At 38.6% G+C, this 18,933-nt stretch overlaps 2 protein-coding genes across 18 annotated transcripts in view; one reads left to right on the forward strand and one right to left on the reverse strand.

The window, feature by feature from the left end:
• The window catches only part of AAGAB (alpha and gamma adaptin binding protein), a 308,159-nt gene that overhangs the window by 261,979 nt on the left and 27,247 nt on the right, over positions 1-18,933 (reverse strand). The gene's annotated exons all lie outside the window — the stretch shown is intronic.
• Positions 1-18,933, forward strand: part of IQCH (IQ motif containing H) — a 237,670-nt gene that overhangs the window by 198,793 nt on the left and 19,944 nt on the right. For all 15 annotated transcript variants that reach the window (XR_014817110.1, XM_084978737.1, XM_084978733.1 and 12 more), the window contains 2 exons: positions 10,777-10,838; positions 13,915-14,023. Coding sequence is in view for 14 of the 15 variants with exons in the window: in XM_084978737.1 (XP_084834863.1) it covers positions 10,777-10,838; positions 13,915-14,023 (171 nt within the window). In the remaining variant the exon portion in view is untranslated. The remainder of the gene's footprint in view (positions 1-10,776; positions 10,839-13,914; positions 14,024-18,933) is intronic.

Here is an 18,933-nt window from a genome sequence, read left to right on the forward strand (position 1 = left end):
CTCCTGGGAAAAGTAAAGCACCAAACTATAAGTTATTTATATTTTTGTGGCTCTGAGTTAATCAGATTTATTTCTAAGAACAAATTTTAGTACAGGAAAAGGCTTCTATGGCCCAAGGGAAACAGAGGATGATGCAGAGGAAAGGGTTCCTCTGAGGATGGAAGAAAAAAGAAAGGGCAGAGAAGTGCAGAGCATGTAACAGGCATAATTTCTTAGACTCTGCCTCCAGGTCGCCTGTGCTAAACAACATATAAAGGGTGAAAGATAAAATGGGAGAGAGAGAAACATAGATTGGGGGCAATGGAGTTATGGAACAATATGAATAAGAAAAAGAAAATAGAGAGGATAAAATCCAAAGACTGGAATGATCTATTAAAAAGGTAGGAGGGGATAAATAGAAAAAGAGCAAATAATACAGAGAAGTACAAGAAGAGAGAAAGAAAAGAAGAAATGGAGTCATAAAAATTTAAGACAAGAAGAAGGAAACATGACTACTTGGGAAATTTGGAAATTCTCTAACAATACCCTTGCTCTGTTTTTCCTGAGATGCATTCTTATCTTTTCAGACTCTGGGGGCACATGCATTCTTGGTCAGAACACTCCCCTTGTTTTCTTTGTTGCCTTTTCTCAGAAAGGCATTTACTAAGCACCTACTGTGTGCCGGCACAGAGCTAAGCACTATTACTTTATCATCTGTTTAACCATCATATCTCTTCTATAAGAAGTTATCATTTTTACCATATCACAGTGAGGAATTTATGCTTAAAAAGTGTTTAAGCACTTTCCTAAGGTCACAGAGACAGGCATTTTATGGAGACTCCATAATTGTCCAAATGTAAAAATGATTCTTTCTCTTACACCAGGGCATCTCCTATGTGCCTTTTTACCCCTAAGGACTATTTCTCAGTAATTACGTATGTTTCTAAAATATTATTACCAATCCAATCCAAGAATTCTAGGATCCACTTCAAATAAAATATTCCATTTGGTTAATTCTTATGTATTCTTCAGCTGAAGAAGTGCAAACTTCTCCATAATCCCCATCACTGTCTCAACCTTACAAAAAAAGGAGATATGTTTAACAATTAACTTCCCTAAAATTCTATTGCCTCCTTGGGTTTTATTCTGAGTCTAAAAAGAAAATCACTTACCCTAATTCCATTGTAACCTATGCTACTTGCTCCCATTCTTGGTCAAATTTAATATGGGTTCTCTTTCCAGAAAGAGAAGTAACATTACCAATACACTGGGAGTTCCCGTCGTGGCTCAGTGGTTAACGAACCCGACTAGTAACCATGAGAACTCGGGGTCGATCCCTGGCCTCGCTAAGTGGGTTAAGGATCCAGCATTGCCATGAGCTGTGGTATAGGTCGGAGGCTACAACTCCAATTCAACCCCTAGCCTGGGAACCTCCATATGCCACAGGTTGAGCCCTAAAAAAGATCAAAAAAAAAAAAAATACACTGGAGTTCTCGCTGTGGCTCAGCAGTAATGAACCTGACTAGTATCCATGAGGACAGGGGTTCAATCCCTTGCCCCGCTCAGTGGGTTAAGGATCTGGTGTTGCTGTGAGCTACAGTGCAGGCCGCAGACTCAGTTTGGATCTGGTAGTGCTACAGCTATAGCATAGGCTAGCAGCTGCAGCTCTGATTTGAACCCCAGCCTGGGAACGTCCATAGGGCAGGTGTGGCCCTAAAAAGACGAAAAATAAAAATAAAAAAAAATAAAATAAAACTCAGTGCTACCAAAAGAAGAATCCTCACAAGTCCTTATTCTCAACATTTTGTTTTTCTTCCATTATCATCACAGAATTTCACATGATGTGTTTTTGTCAAAAATATCAGGGATTAAAAAAAGGAGATGAGATCACCCTATGAGTTTATTTTTCCTTGCTGAATATTAGAGGGAAGCATTGCTGAGTCTGTAACCAACTTGCTGGGTCTCATTCCTGGTATTTCTGTAATGCTACAAAATACCCCCACTGGTTTCCTAATGAAATGAACTTGTAATGAAAGCCATATGGAGAAAAGTGTCATGTTTACTGCCTGAGACAGTGTGGCAGAGCTGGTCTCACACATACATAGGCAGTGTGCCATGGTCCTAAATAGCTCTACAACCACGAGCAATCACTTCCTCAGGCCACAGTATTGTCATGGTGGCAATCATTAAGGTTGTTCAGAATGTTCTGATCTTCCTCCTTCCAGACACATAACAAAATTATACTTCCTTAGCCCTCTCCCTGAAGTCAGGCATGCCCATGCAACTTGTTTTGGCCAGTGAAATATGAACAGAAGTGATATATGTCCTTTCTATGCAGAAGCCTTTAAGAGCCACTTCATGAGTCACCATATCCTTTTTCCTGCTTTCTAATTCCTGGAAACACATTGAGATGGTGCCTCCTTCAGCCCCAAACATACCAACAGTGACCAGAGATGCATGCCGAAACATGTGGGAAATGGAGTATGAGCAAAATCCAACATTTCTGCTATAAAAACTGAGAACTGCCTTTTAATTACTGTAGCATAACCTACCCTACCTGATTGATTCTGAGGTTCGTATCTAGAAAAGGATGCTCCCCAAACAGAAAACTAGCATTTTCAACATGTCATCAGTATAAATTATCAATGAGATATTTTATATTTTTGTACTAAGTCTTTGAAAGCTAGAGCACATCTCAATTTCTTTTCTTTTTTTTTCTTTTTTTTTTTTTTTACAAGTGGCCGCACCTGCAGCATATGGAAGTTCCCAGGCCAGGGGTCGAGCCACAGCCACTGTAGAAGCAACGCCGAGTAGTTATGTTGTGAGCCACACGGGAAGTCCGCACATCTCAATTTCAATTACTAATATTTCAAGTTCTCAGTAGCCCCATGAGGCCAGTGTTACCACATTGGACAGCACAGTAAAGAATGCAAGACACCTTAGAGATCAACTGGCCAATAGTTCTCAGCCCTGGCTGCCCATTAGGATGGCCTGAGTGAGGAGCTTTAAAAAGTACAGATGCTCAGAAGTTTCCATGTGGCTCAGCGGTAATGAGCCCGACTAGGATCCAGGAGGATGCGGGTTCAATCGCTGGCCTCGCTCAATGGGTTAAGGATCTGGCCTTGCTGTGGCTGTGGCGTAGGCCGGCAGCTGTATCTCTGATTCCATCCCTAGCCTGAACTTCCATATGCCACAGGTGCGGCCCTAAAAAAGCAAAAACAAATAAATAAATAAAAATTAAAAAAAATAAAAAGTACAGATGCTCAGGCAAGGCTGGGATTGGGTTGAGGCAAGTGAGGCACTTTACCCAGAGCACCTATTGTAATACAATATGTTAAATAGAAAAGTTAATGCAAGAGATCCATGATGAACAAAATATCAAAATTTTAAATAAAAATACAGGCATGATTTTCCTTTGCCTAAGGCTCTAACATGGTTTCGCATGGCATTGTACCCAGGGCCCACTCCAGACCAATTAAATCACTATTTCTGGAGGTAGAGCCCAGGCATTACATTTTTTAAAGCACTCAGATGATTCTAATTTGCAGTGAGCATTGAAAAAAGCCAATATCGTCACTCAGATTTCCTGATAAAATGGGGAGTCAAATGGCAGTTATAATTTTGGCATGTGGTATCTTTTACCAAATCCCTCAAATATATATATTTTTTTCCCTGTATTTCCAGTGATGAGGAATTCACAGCTTTCACGGGGCAGCCATTTCCACTACTGGACAACTCCAGTGTTAACTTTTATTTATTTGAAGATAAGAGTTTTAAAAGATAATTTTCAAAAACAGGATAAAATCATGCCTCATACAGACACAAAATTAAATACACAATGAAGTTTTTATTTAAGAGAGAAGAATTAGGCAGATATTATAACTAGAACAAAAAAGAATCCAAAAAATCAGACATTTTTATAGATCATGACTACTGAAATGAATATGCATATAGAGGCAAAACTAGTTTTTCCACAAGTGGAGCAGAACAGGAAAATCAACTGAACCCTCACCAGACAGGACAGAATTTGCTTTGTCTCAGTCACCTACAACTTACCAAATTGTAAAATACCTCTCATAGAATCAAGGTGTACTATAGACAGCACATAATTTTCCTTTTAAGTATGAATTATTTTCCACACAACAAAATGCTTCCCTATACTTTTCTTTGGGTGATTTATTTATATTTTTTAATAAATTTATTTTTCCGCTGTACAGCATGGGGGCCAAGTTATACTTACATGTATACATTTTTTTTTCACCCTTTTTTCTTTTTCTTTCTTTTTTTTTTTTTTTTTGCCATTTCTTGGGCCGCTCCTGTGGCATATGGAGTTTTCCAGGCTAGGGGTCTAATTGGAGCTGTAGCTGCCAGCCTGTGCCAGAGCCACAGCAACGTGGTATCCGAGCTGCGTCTGCAACCTACACCACAGCTCACGGCAACGCCAGATCGTTAACCCACTGAGCAAGGGCAGGGATCGAACCCGCAACCTCATGGTTCCTAGTCGGATTCATTAACCACTGCGCCACGACGGGAACTCCTCACCCTTTTTTCTGTTGCAATATAAGTATCTAGACATAGTTCTCAATGCTACTCAGCAGGATCTCATTGTAAATCCATTCCAAGTTGTATCCGATAACCCCAAGTTCCCGATCCCTCCCACTCCCTCCCTCTCCCCCAGGGCGGCCACAAGTCTCTTCTCCAAGTCCATGAGTTTCTTTTCTGTGGAAAGGTTCATTTGCGCCCTATATTAGATTCCAGTTATAAGTGATTGTCATATGGTATTTGTCTTTGTCTTTCTGACTTATTTCACTCAGTATGAGAGTCTCTAGTTCCATCCATGTTGCTATAAATGGCATTATGTCATTCTTTTTTATGGCTGAGTAGTATTCCATTGTGTATATATACCACATCTTATGAATCCAATCCTTTGTCGAGGGACATTTGGGTTGTTTCCATGTCTTGGCTATTGTGAATAGTGCTGCAATGAACATGAGGGTGCATGTGTCTTTTTCAAGGAAACTCTTGTCTGGATATATGCCCAAGAGTGGGATTGCAGGGTCATATGGTAGTTCTGTGTATAGATTTCTAAGGTATCTCCAAACTGTTCTCCATAGTGGCTGTACCAGTTTACATTTCCACCAGCAGTGCAGGAGGGTTCCCTCTTCTCCACAGCCCCTCCAGTACTTGTTATTTGTGGACTTATTAATGATGGCCATTCTGACTGGTGTGAGGTGGTACCTCATGGTAGTTTTGATTTGCATTTCTCTTATAATCAGCGATGTAGAGCATTTTTTCATGTGTTTGTTGGCCATCTGTATATCTTCCTTGGAGAACAGTTTATTCAGGTCTTTTGCCCATTTTTCCATTGGGTCATTGGCTTTTTTGCTGTTGAGTTGTATAAGTTGCTTGCATATCCTAGAGATTAAGCCCTTGTCCGTTGCATTGTTTGAAACTATTTTCTCCTCTTCTGTAAGTTGTCTTTTTGTTTTCCTTTTGGTTTCCTTTGCTGTGCAAAAGCTTTTCAGTTCGATTAGGTCCCATTGGTTTATTTTTGCTCTTATTTGTTGTTTTGGGAGACTGACCTGAGAAAATATTCATGATGTTGATGTCAGAGAGTGTTTTGCCTATGTTTTCTTCTAGGAGTTTGAGGGTGTCTTGTCTTATATTTAAGTCTTTCAGCCATTTTGAGTTTATTTTTGTGCATGGTGTGAGGGTGTGTTCTAGTTTCATTGCTTTGCATGCAGCTGTCCAGGTTTCCCAGCAATGCTTGCTAAATAAACTTTCTTTTTCCCATTTTATGTTCCTGCCTCCCTTGTCAAAGATTAACTGCCCATAGGTGTCAGGGTTTATTTCTGGGTCCTCTATTCTGTTCCATTGGTCTGTCTGTCTGTTTTGATACCAGTACCACACTGTTTTGATGAATGTGGCTTTGTAGTATTTCTTGAAGTCTGAGAGAGTTATGTCCCCTGCTTGGTTTTTGTTTCTCAGGATTGCTTTGGTGATTCTGGGTCTTTTGTGGTTCCATATAAATGTTTGGATTGTTTGTTCTGGTTCTGTGAAAAATGTCATGGGTAATTTGATAGGGATTGCATTGAATCTGTAGATTGCTTTGGGTAGTATGGCCATTTTTACAATATTGATTTTTCCAATCCATGAACATGGAATATCTTTCCATTTCTTTACATCTTTAATTTCTTTGATTAAAGTTTTATAGTTCTCGGCATATAAGTCCTTTACCTCCTTGGTCAGGTGTATTCCGAGGTATTTGATTTTTTGAGGTGCAATTTTAAAAGGTATTGTATTTTTGTATTCCTTTTCTAATATTTCATTGCTGGTATACAGAAATGCGACTGATTTCTGAATGTTAATCTTATATCCTGCTACTTTGCTGAATTTATTAATCAGTTCAAGTAATTTTTGAGTTGAGTCCTTAGGGTTTTCTATGTATAGTATCATGTCATCTGCATACAGTGACAGTTTTATCTCTTCTCTTCCTATTTGGATGCCTTTTATTTCTTTTATTTGTCTAATTGCTGTGGCTAGGACTTCCAAAACTATGTTGAAGAGCAGTGGTGAGAGTGGACATCCCTGTCTTGTTCCAGATTTGAGTGAGAAGGCTTTCAGTTTTTCCCCATTGAGTATTATATTTGCTGTGGGTTTGTCATAAATGGCTTTGATTATGTTCAGGAATGTTCCCCCTATACCCACTTTGGCAAGACTCTTGATCATGAATGGATGTTGGACTTTGTCAAATGCTTTTTCTGCATCTATTGAGATGATCATATGGTTTTTGACTTTTCTCTTGTTAATGTGGTGTATGACATTGATTTATTTGCATATGTTGAACCATCCTTGTAAACCTGGGATGAACCCTACCTGGTCATGGTGTATGATCTTTTTGATATGTTGTTGGATTCGGTTGACTAAAATTTTGTTGAGAATTTTTGCGTCTATATTCATCAATGATATTGGCCGACAGATTTCTTTTTTGGTGGTATTTTTGTCTGGTTTTGGAATTAGGGTGATGGTGGCATCATAGAATATCTTTGGGAGTGTTCCGTCTTCAACCTTTTGAAGAATTTTAAGGAGGATGGGCACCAGATCCTCTTTATATGTTTGGTAGAATTCACTTGTGAAGCCATCTGGTCCTTGACTTTTATTTGTAGGGAGTGTTTTTACGACATATTCAATTTCATTTCTAGTGATCAGTCTATTCAGTTGGTCTGTTTCTTCTTGATTCAGTTTTGGCAGGCTGTAAGATTCTAGAAAACTGTCCATTTCTTCCAGATTGTCAAATTTGTTGGCATATAGTTGTTCATAGTATTCTCTTACAGTATTTTGTATTTCTGCAGTATCCATTGTGATTTCTCCTTTTTCATTTCTAATTTTGTTTATTTGGGTTCTTTCTCTTCTCTTCTTAGTGAGTCTAGCCAGGGGTCTGTCAATTTTGTTTACCTTTTCAAAGAACCAGCTCTTAGTTTTATTAATTTTCTCTATTGTTTTTTGAATCTCTATTTTATTGATTTCCTCTTTGATCTTTATAATTTCCTTCCTTCTGCTGACTTTAGGTCTTTTTTGTTCTTCTTTTTCTAATTCATTTAGGTGGAGGGTTAAGTTGTCAATTTGAGATCTTTCTTCTTTTTTGAGAAAGGCCTGTATCTCTATGAATTTCCCTCTGAGCACTGCTTCTGCGGCGTCCCATAGATTTTGAGAAGTTGTGTCTTCATTATCATTTGTCTCCAGGTATTTTTTAATTTCCTTCTTGATTTTCTCATTGACCCATTGGTTTTTTAGTAGCATGTTGTTTAGTCTCCATGTAGTAGGTTTTTTCTCATTTCTTTTTTTTTTTTTTTTTTTTTTTCTGCTATTTCTTGGGCCGCTCCCACGGCATATGGAGATTCCCAGGCTAGGGGTCCAATCGGAGCCGCAGCCACCGGCCTACACCAGAGCCACAGCAACGAGGGATCCAAGCCGCGTCTGCAACCTACACCACAGCCCACGGCAACGCCGGATCGTTAACCCACCGAGCAAGGGCAGGGACCGAACCCGCGACCTCATGGTTCCTAGTTGGATTCATTAACCACTGCGCCATGATGGGAACTCCTCATTTCTTTTCCTGTGGTTGATTTCTAGTTTCACGCCATTGTAGTCAGAGAAGATACTTGACATAATTTTTATGCTTCTAAATTTGTTGAGGTTAGTTTTCTGTCCCAATATGTGGTCGATTCTTAAGAATGTTCCATGTGTACTTGAGAAGAATGTGTATTCTTATTTTTTTGGATGTAGTGTCCTGAAGACATCAATTAAATCTAACTTTTCTATTGTTTCCTTTAGGATCTCTGTTGCTTTATTGGTTTTCTGTCTAGAGGATCTGTCCATTCATGTGAGCAGGGTATTAAAGTCTCCTACTATGATTGTATTCCCATCAATTTCTCCTTTTATGTCTGTTAATATTTGGTGTATGTATCTGGGTGCTATATTTTTTACTCATTGACCTTAGAACAGTGGTTTTTAAATTTTAATGTATGGAGTTCCCATCTGGCTCAGTGGTTAACGAATCCGACTAGGAACCATGAGGTTGCAGCTTCGATCCTTGGCTTTTCTCAGTAGGTTAAGGATCCGGCATTGCCATGAGCTGTGATGTAGGTCTCAGACACAGCTCAGATCCCACGTTGCTGTGGCTCTGGGGTAGGCCGGCGACTACAGCTCTGATTAGACCCCTAGCGTGGGAAACTCCATATGCTACAGAAGCAGCCCCAGAAAAAGGCAAAAAGACCAAAAAATAAATAGGTAAATAAATAAATAAATTTTAATGTGTAGGAGAATCACCCAGGAAGTGAGCTAGAAGGCAAGATTCCCAAAGGACACAAAAGCAAAAAACAAATAAATGGGACCTAATTAAACTTAAAAGCTTTTGCACAGCAAAGGAAACCTTCAACAAAACAAAAAGACAACCTGCTGAATGGGAGAAAATATTTGCTAATAATATGACCTGTAAGGAGTTAATATCCAAAATACATTAACAGCTCATATAAATCAACATTTAAAAAATAAACCACACAATTGAAAAATGGGCAGAACACCTAAACAGACATTTTTCCAAAGAAGACATACAGATAGCCAAGAGGCACATGAAAAGATGCTCAACATTGCTAATCATCAGGGAAATGCAAATAAAGACCACAATGAGATATCACTTCACTCCTATCAGAATGGCTATCATGAAAAAGACCACAGATAACAAATGTTGGCAAGAATGTGGAGAAAATGGAACCCTATACACTGTTGGTGGGACTGTAAACTGGTGCAGTCAGTGTGGAAAAGCATATGGAAGTTTGTCAAAAAACTAAAAATAAAACCATATGATCCAGCAATTCCAGTCCTGGATATATATATTAAAAAAATACTAATTTGAAAAGATACATGTACCCCAATGTTCACAGCAGCATTATTTACAATAGCCAAGATATGGAAATAACCTAATTATTCACCAACAGATGAACGGATAAAGAAGATGTGGTATGTATATATAATGGAATGCTACTACTCAGCCATAAAAAAGAATAAAATTTTGCCATTTGCAACAACCTTGGACTTGGAGGGTATTATGCTTAGTGAAATAACTTAGAGAAAGATAAACACTGTTACCACTTGTATGTGGAATCTAAAAAATAAAATAAAATAGTGAATATAACAAAAAAGAAACAGATTCACAGATATAGAAAACAAACTAGTGGTTACTAATGGGGATAGGGTAGGGGGAAGGGGAAAGATAGAGGTATGGTATTAAGAAGTTCAAAGTACTATTATATAAAATAGATAAGCTACAAGGATATAGCACAGGGAATACAGCCAATATTTTATAATAACTATAAATGGAGTATAACCTAATTGTGAATCACTATGCTTTACACCTGCAACATATAATATTGCACATTAACTATACCTCAATTTAAAAAAGAATATGTAGTTAATATATATAATGGAATATTACTCAACAATGAGAAAGAAGGAAATCCTGCCATTTGCTACATGTGTGCAACCTGAGTGCATTGTTCCAAATGAAATAAGCCAAAAACAAATATTGTACAATATCACTTCCATGTGGAATTTTAAAAAGTTAACTTAGGAGTTCCTACTGTGGCACAATGGTTTAAGGATCCGGCACTGCTACAGCTGTGGCACAGGTCACAGCTGTGGCTCAGATTCAATTCCTGGCCCAGAAACTTCCATATGCCCCAAGCATGGCCAAAAAAAAGAAAAAAGAAGTCAACTCATAGAAACAGACATTTTCTAACAGAATAGTGATTACTAGAGGTAGGGGTTGGGGTGGGATTGATAGATGTTGGTCAAAGGACACACACTTGCAGTTAAAAGATGAATAGGTTCTAGGGCTCTAATGCACAGCATAGTGATTACACTTCAAAACTGCTATAAGACTAGATTTTAAATGTTCTCACCACAAAACAGAAATAATTATGTGAGATAGAGGTCTTAGCTAAAGCTACAATGGTAATCATAGGGCAATAAATAAATATATCAAATCAACATGTTATACACCTTAAACTTATACAGTGTTATATGTAAATTATAACCTGGATTTTTTTTAAAAAAGCTCTGTCCTAGAACGTATTTACTCCATATTCTGGAGACAGACTTTCCAAATGTACTTCTCACAATATTTGCAAATAGCTCTAAATTTCAATTCAAATCAGTCTTAGTGATCTTAGTGTAATATGTTTTCTTTGTTTTCAACGTAATATTCAATTTCTTTTTTCCCCTATTCAAATTGTATAGGAAAGACAAGGAACTGTCTTTATATTATATGAACACCTGAAGAGAGACAAGTTGGGAATGTTGTGAGTATGAAGTGTGTCCATGAGATGTAAAAAGCTAAGAAAATAGACTACAACAACCAACAAAAATGATGCTTCTCATACATTTTAATCAGCATGCTGATTCATTGGAAGTCTATCTTGTTTTATTTAGATCTTCAATTATTTCATAAATTGACTTTAGATGTGTCAGTGAGGGTTTATAAGTATTAATTGATTAATTATCCAAAACTGATGAGTAAGAGGCTAGTTTTTGGTTGGTTTTTGTTTTATTTTTTAGCCAAGGCATACATTAAGTAAGATCTCAGTCTCAGACCAGTGATTGAAACCGGGCCACAGCAGTGGAAACAATGAATCCCAACCACTAGACCACCAAGAAACTCCCGTTAGAGGCTAGTTTTAACAACACATTACACTCAAACGTATACATCTACAAGGCAGAGCAAGTCTGACTGATGAGGAACCAGCTCAGACATCCTGATTGTGGAAGAGCATTTCTCATTCTGGCATGTTTAGAAAAATACTTTGGTGACTTGGCAAGATGCTCCAAGGGTCTGTAGCCCCTCCTCAGATCCAGTTCTGGCCCTAATGCAGTCCCCTCTAGAAACATTTATGCTGAGAAGAGTCCTATTGCACCACTCAGGAGGCTTCTCTATACTTCCCATTTTCTTGCAAATTTCTCTCCAGGGTATTCTAGAGAGCTAGCAAAATTATCTCCTCATGTAGGACTCAAAACTTTAGAGCCACAAACCTGAATTGTGTCTTATTCACATCTTGGAATGTGGTTATTTGGTAACTTTAAGTCATCTTGACTTATTGGAAAACTGTTTCTACCCTATGTTTTTCTTCCTTTTAATATTTACAGCATACTTTAAAAGATGAGCAAATATTAACTTTTATTCTTTGTGTTGCTTGATTTTTTTCTGGAGGATTAGGAGAGGCTTGTCATGAGATGACTGGGTTTTGTTTAGCTTTATTGCAATCATGTCATATCAGGTGAAGGATCCAAGAGGTGATGACTTTTCAGACCAGAACTTTGTGGTTTGCTTTGGGATAACTTCATACTGACTCCATTTATACTGGGGTATTTCTGGAAATAGGGGAATCTGAGAAGTTTCAAGGAAAGGAAAATGAAGGAAATTCCAGAGAGGAATTATTAATAGGGAAAGTGACTTAGAGTCCATTCAATTTTTTGGTTCCCAACCTGGGCACCATGGACTTGAGGAGACTGAGGAGGTATGGTGAAAGGAGCATGAATCCATTTGTGGACCTAGCACTACACACACACACACACACACACACACACACTCTCTCTCTCTCTCTCTTTTTTAAAAGTATGTCTCAATCTTCAGTATATGTAAGAATCGCCTGGGGGACTTGGTGAAACACACATTTCTGGATTCCAAATCCAAAGATTCTGATTTTATTGATTTGGATAGGGCCCAGGAATTCGTTTTAAGAAGCAGCCAGGTCTAATACATACTGACCCTCTGGTGATAAAATACAAATCACTGTTAAAAATTAATGACACTAGGAGTTCCCACTGTGGTGCAGTGAATTGAGGATCCAACTGCAGTAGCTTGGGTCACTGCAGAGATGAAAGTTCAACCCCTGGCCCAGCGCAGTGGGTTAAGGATCCAAGGTTGCTGCAGCTGTGGCATAGGTTGTATTTGAGGCTCAGATTCGATACCTGGCCTGGGAACTTCCATATGCCACAGATGTGGCCGAAAAAAATTAGTGACTCTGAAGTTGCCTTTGGCTATTGTTCTTTCTATTAAAAGAAGACACACTATTGTTCTGTAGCTAAAAGGGGTAGGCAGTCCTTGAATTTGGGGAATGTAACTCAAAAAGCTTGACAATACTTATCTAGCCCAACTCCTTCATTTCAGAGAAAAAGAAGTGAAAAGCCAGAGAGCTTAAGTAACTTCCCCAAAGACAGTCAGTGGCAGGACACAGAGCTCTGATCTCCTGTCTTGGGACCTGGGAAGGTTTCTACTCCTACCCTGACCCAAGGGAAAGCCTAAACAGGCTGGAAGGCAGCCTCTCCAAAAAGGTCTAAGCCTTAGATTCAAAGGCAGCCTCTCCAAAAAGGTCTAAGCCTTAGATTCAAAGGTGACTTATTCTACAGGTAACAAATGGAAAAGAAGTAATCCCAGAGCTCTTTACAGCTGCTTTAAGGGGCAGCTAGCTCTTCGCGTTTACCTCCTCAGGACAATTTTTTTTTAATTAATCCATTCATTTAATCTATTTTTTTCCTTTGATTAAATAAAAGTTTTAGAGTTTCCTGGTGGCTCAGTGGGTTAAAGATCCAGCATTATCACTGCTGTGGCTCAGTTCACTGCTGTGGTGTGTGTGTAACCCCTGGCCCAGGAACTTACACATGCCGCAGGCAGAGCCAGAAACAAAACAATAACAACAACAAAACCCCAGAAACTTTTAAAAATAGCTAGAAAAATGCCCTGGAGTTTTGTTTCCAAGTTAAATTTTTTTCAATGATCTAGTTGTCTGAGAATGTTCACTGACCAGTTTAATTCTACAGGATGGTTTGCAAGTTGTCACTGAAACCTTCTTTAAATGTGTGCTCAGCTTTATAAAGACAGCTGTTAGTGAATGTGGCACATTTTCCTCTGCACATAGATGGGCTGCACTCAGAAAGAAGTAGCAGGAATTATTTGTAGACTTGAAATAGAAAATAAACCCTAGATGAAAGTCTCCAGAACACTAAGGTACAAATGTCTCTGTAGGCAAGTAAATTGTTAAGCATGAATTACACTCAGCAGCAATTCTCTTAAACTAACTTAATTTTTAAAATGAGCTAATACTAGTGTCCTAGCTCAGTGGTAGCCTTTTGCTAGGAATGACTGAACCTATTCCTACATTCTGCTAAGTTGATTAATAAAAATATTTATTACACAAATCCTTTTTGTTGACAAGTTAAAATGGAGCCTCATCTTTCATATCTCCCTGAAGATTGCCACCTTGTGAGATTGAAAATACTCATTAAATTCCATCATCAGACAGGCACAAATGAGAGGGTGATTGTTTTTAAGCATGTGAGGGGAATCATTGGTAAACTCATTTGTTTGGATATCATTAACAGAACAATCGGTGAAGATCTCCAGGGGGTCCTCATGACCTTTGCTCGCAATCTCTTCATCATCCATCAAGAAATATCAGCACCTAATATGCAAGGCGAGACCAATTTTAAGGTGAGGTGTTAATTAACTAACGATCTTGGTTAATTTCTATACAAGGGCTGAAAATACCTCATGCTGTATTGTAAACAAGTGCTAAACCATTTTTTTTTTTTTCACTTTAAGCAGAGCGTATTTTAGAATGTGCAGGGTCAATATTGTAAGGTTCCCACTGAACCTGTTAGTTAAATTTAATAGTTTGAAACTTTTTCTTTGAAATATAGTAGATTTGTTTTAACTTGCTGCCATTTCCAAACCTAAGTTTACAAAGCAACAGGGCTTTCTCACGTTGAAGTTGAAATGTCGCAATGGAGCCAAAATAGACTATCACAAACAAAAATCCTGAATATAATCTACCTATAGTTCAGATAATACAGTGTCTGGCTCAGGACTCCTGGGAAGCCCAAGTTCCTAGAGCCAGAAAAGTTCTGAGATCCCCATGAAGGACAATGTGTGTAGGAAGAAGCAGAAGAAAACTTCAGCATATATGTAAGCCATCTGCTTCACCTAATTTTACCAAAATGGGACAGGTGTTTCATCACTAACATTTTGAAGCTCCTAAACATCCCTTAAAGATGTTGGTTCAGGAAATCCAGTCATGTGTAATTGACTAGAAGTCTCCAAACTCTAGAAAACAGGAACAAGATTTGTACGAAAGGTTTTAAAATACCAGCTGAACAGAGATGAACACTTGGTATTGCTTACTAAAGTCTGTATATAGTTCCCAGTCTGAGACTTCAGCATGCTTGAATAGATCCAGTAATTCAAGGGACTCAATCAGAAACAACATATGATTTTTCTCTTAAGTGGAAAGCCCAACAAAAGCTTGATAAGAAGAAAAAATTTGAACTACCTTTTTTTTTTTCCCCTTGAGTTAGGGCCTGGTCCCTTAGTAACAGTAATAAAGATAATGACGTTTTGCTCTTCAATGTGATTTTATGTGTTGCATCAACTTTCACTGGTCCTAAAGGATCTATGCTCATCATTTATATTATAAGTTCCTGCCAGCTAGCATCATTTTATCTGTTACTATGATGTGCAAAATTCTAAGTCTATATGCATATGATCAGTTTACTCAGTCCAAATACAGCTAAGAGTCAGAATCAGATGTGCTGTGAACTGAACTGTGTCCTCCCAAAGTTCACATGTTGAGCCCTTCATCTCCAATGTGATGATATACAAAGATGGGGACTTTGGGAAGTAATTATGTTTAAATGAGGTCATAATGGTGAGATCCTCATGATGGGACTAGTGTCCATATAAAAGATCAGAGAGTGTGCACTTCTCTCTTCTTCTCCCTCTGCCCCTCCCCTTCCCACCCTTCTCTCTCTTCACCACCCCTGCCATCTGAGGATACAGCAAAAAGATGGCTGTCTGCAAGCCAGGAAGAGAGCTCCCACCGGGAACTAAATCAGCTAACACTTTGATCTTGGACTTCTCAGCCTCCAGAAATGTGAGAAATAAACTTGTTGTTTAAGCCACCTTGGATACTGAAGAAATACACAAAACCATAAGAGAATACTATAAGTAATTATATACCAACAAATTTGATAACCTGGCAGAAATGGACAACTTTCGAAACATATAGCCCACCAAAGCTGAATCAAGAAGAAATAGATGATTTGAAGACTAGTCACTAGAACTGAAACAGAATCTGTAATAAAAAAAAAAAAAAACAACTCCCTAGAAACAAAAGTCCAGGACCAGATGGCTTCACAGGCAAATTCCACCAAGCATACAAAAAAAAAAAAAAAAAGAAAGAAAAAAAAAAAACCTTTTACTGATCTTTCTCAAACTCTTCCAAAAGATTAAAGAGGAAGGAACACCCCCAAAGACATTCTACAAAGCCACCATCACCCTGATACCCAAAGCAAAGATACCACCAAAAAAGAAAATAACAGGCCAATATCTTTGATGAATATAGATGAAAAATTCTCAACAAAATATTACAAGCTGAAACCAGCAACACTTAAGAAAGATCATACACCATCACCAAGTGGGATTCATCCCAAGTTCCCAAGGATGGTTCAACATATACAAATCAATCAATATGATACAGCACATCAACAAAAGAAAAGATAAAAACCACATGATCATCTCAATAAATGCAAAAAAAAAAAGCATTTCACAAAATTCTACATCCACTCATGATAAAAACTCTTACCAAAGTAGGTACAGAGGGAACATATCTCAACATAATAAAATCTGTTTATGACAAATCCACAGCCAATATAATACTCAATGGTGAAATGTGGAACAAGACAAGGATGCCCACTCTTACCATTTCTATTCAATACAGTATTGCCACAGCAATCAGAAAAGAAAAAGAAATAAAAAGTATCCAAATTGGAAGAGAAGATGTAAAATGGTCATGATATGCAGATGACATGATACTATATATAGAAAACCCTAAACACTGCATACAAAAACCACTAGAACTGATAAATGAATTCAGCAAGGTAGCAGGACACAAGAATAATATATAGAAATCAGTGGCATTTCTTTACACTAACAATAAATATCAGAAAGGGAATGTAAAAATATATATATATTTTAAAATCACACCAAAAAATAAACCTGACCAAGAATTAAATAACTTATGTACTGAGAATTATAAAATATTAATAAATGAAATTAAAGAGGATTCAAAGAGATGGAAAGCTATCCCATGTGCTTGGATTGGAAGAATTAATATTGTTAAAATGTCCATACTGCCCAAAGCAATCTACAGATTTAATGGATATCAAATTACCCATAACATTTTTCACAGAACTAGAACAAATAATCCTAAAATTTATATGGAACCATAAAAGACCCAGAATTGCCAAAGCAATCCTGAGGAAAATAAGAAAGGAGGAGGCCTAATCCTCCTAGACTCCAGACAATACTACAAGGCTAGAGTAATCAAAACAGTGTGGTACTGGCACAAAACAGACATACGAATTAATGTAACAGAACAGAGACCCTAGAAATAAACCCACACACCTATGGTCAATTAATCTTTGACAAAGGAGGCAAGAATATACAATGGAGAAAAGATAGTCTCTTTAGTAAGCAGTGCTGGGAAATGTGGATAGCTGCACATAAATAAATGAAGTTAGAACATACCCTCACTCCATCTGATAGGGATGGAGTAGGCACAGGTAGTTGCAGAAGTTACAATAAAGGATCGCAGATAGAGAAATCTAGAGGACTTTGGGAGATCACCGTAAGTTAATAAATTGCTCAAAAAAGCCATCAGAACAAGGCAGGCTTGCTTGACTAGTGGAGGTGTAAGAATTGCCTCAAGTCATTGGGTGGGGGATGGGATGAAGCCTACATCCAGATTGAGACCAAGGGCATGAGTTTGAGGACCACCCTTCTGCAGATCTGAATACACATCTTACCAGATACTAAGAAGGAGCTACTAGTCCCAGAAAGGGAGAGGCAGGCTTTTCCAACCGCCACTCCCCTTGGAGGATAAAACTGTAGCCCACCCGATCCTTGGGGCAGAGCTTCCATGCCTGCCCTTCTGCACATCTCACAAGTGTCCTATCTTAGTAAACTTATTTCTTGCTTATCACTTTGTCTCTCACTGAATTCCTTCTGCGCAAAGACATGAAGAACCTGAACCTCAGTGAGGCCAGACACAGGGTGAGTGAATCTAATTTAAAACCATGGGTTCAAATCCCAATCTGGGTTTTGGCTGCGTTCAAGTCCTGGCATGCGGGTTCAAGTTTCAACTTGGGTTCTGGGGAGGTTCAGGCCATTAGTACTGTTGGTTTCACATTCATGCATTTAAAAAATAAACTCACAATGCTTAAAGACTTAAAAACTCCTTGAAAAGAGAGTTCCCACTGTGGCTCATCAGGTTAAGAACCCAACTAGCATCCATGAGGATGTGAGTTTGATCCTTGGGTTAAGGATCTGGCGTTACAGTGTAGGTCGCAGACATGGCTCAGATCCTGCTTTGCTGTGGCTATGGTGGGGGCCAGCAGCTGCAGCTTTGATTTAGCCCTAGCCTGAGAAGAGATCACAGTCAAAACATTCTCTGACACAAATCATTCCAATGCTTTCTTAAGTTGTCCCCCAAGGCAACAGAAATAAAAACAAAAATAAACAAATAAACTATCCTGTCTGTGGCATTTTTTTATATAAGCCTGGGCAAACCAAGACATGTGGTTTATCCCCCACACCATGCAGATTTAGTAGACTCCAGGCTTGGACTTTAGGTTGGCAGTACCAACTACTGTTGACAAAATAAAGGCTATTCTTCTGATCTTTGCCTAACTTTCAGAATCATCAAAAGTCAGGTTTTTTTGTTTTGTTTTGTCTTTTTAGGACCATACCCATGGCATATGGAAGTTCCCAGGTTAGGGGTCAAATCAGAGCTGTAGCTGCCGGCCTATGCCACAGCCATAGCAATGCCAGATCCAAGCCACATCTGCAACCTACACCACAGCTCGCAGCAACACTGGATCCTTAACCCACTGAGCAAGGCCAGGGATCAAACCCACATCCTCATGGATATTAGCTAGGTTCATTACCACTGAGCCACAACGGGAACTCCTAAGAGTCAGGTGTTCTTATGTAGCTTTTAACTATGTCATGGTTTCTATCCTTCTCATGTGAATCATTGTTACCTTGACTTTTTTTATCCTTGCTAGAAGGTCTAAAGGTAAAAACTTTAAGTCTCAATAAAATAGGAAAAAAAAATTTTTTTTTTTTTTGTCTTTTTGCTATTTCTTGGGCCGCTCCCATGACATATGGAGGTTCCCAGGCTAGGGGTTGAATCGGAGCTGTAGCCACCGGCTTACGCCAGAGCCACAGCAACGCGGGATCCGAGCCGCGTCTGCAACCTACACCACAGCTCACGGCAACGCCGGATCGTTAACCCACTGAGCAAGGGCAGGGACCGAACCCGCAACCTCATGGTTCCTAGTCGG

This window comes from Sus scrofa, chromosome 1, assembly GCF_054392235.1.
Source record: "Sus scrofa isolate SSC_HxYL_T2T_F1_AM1 chromosome 1, Sscrofa_HxYL_maternal_Yorkshire_Landrace_v2.0, whole genome shotgun sequence".
NCBI lineage: Eukaryota > Metazoa > Chordata > Mammalia > Artiodactyla > Suidae > Sus > Sus scrofa.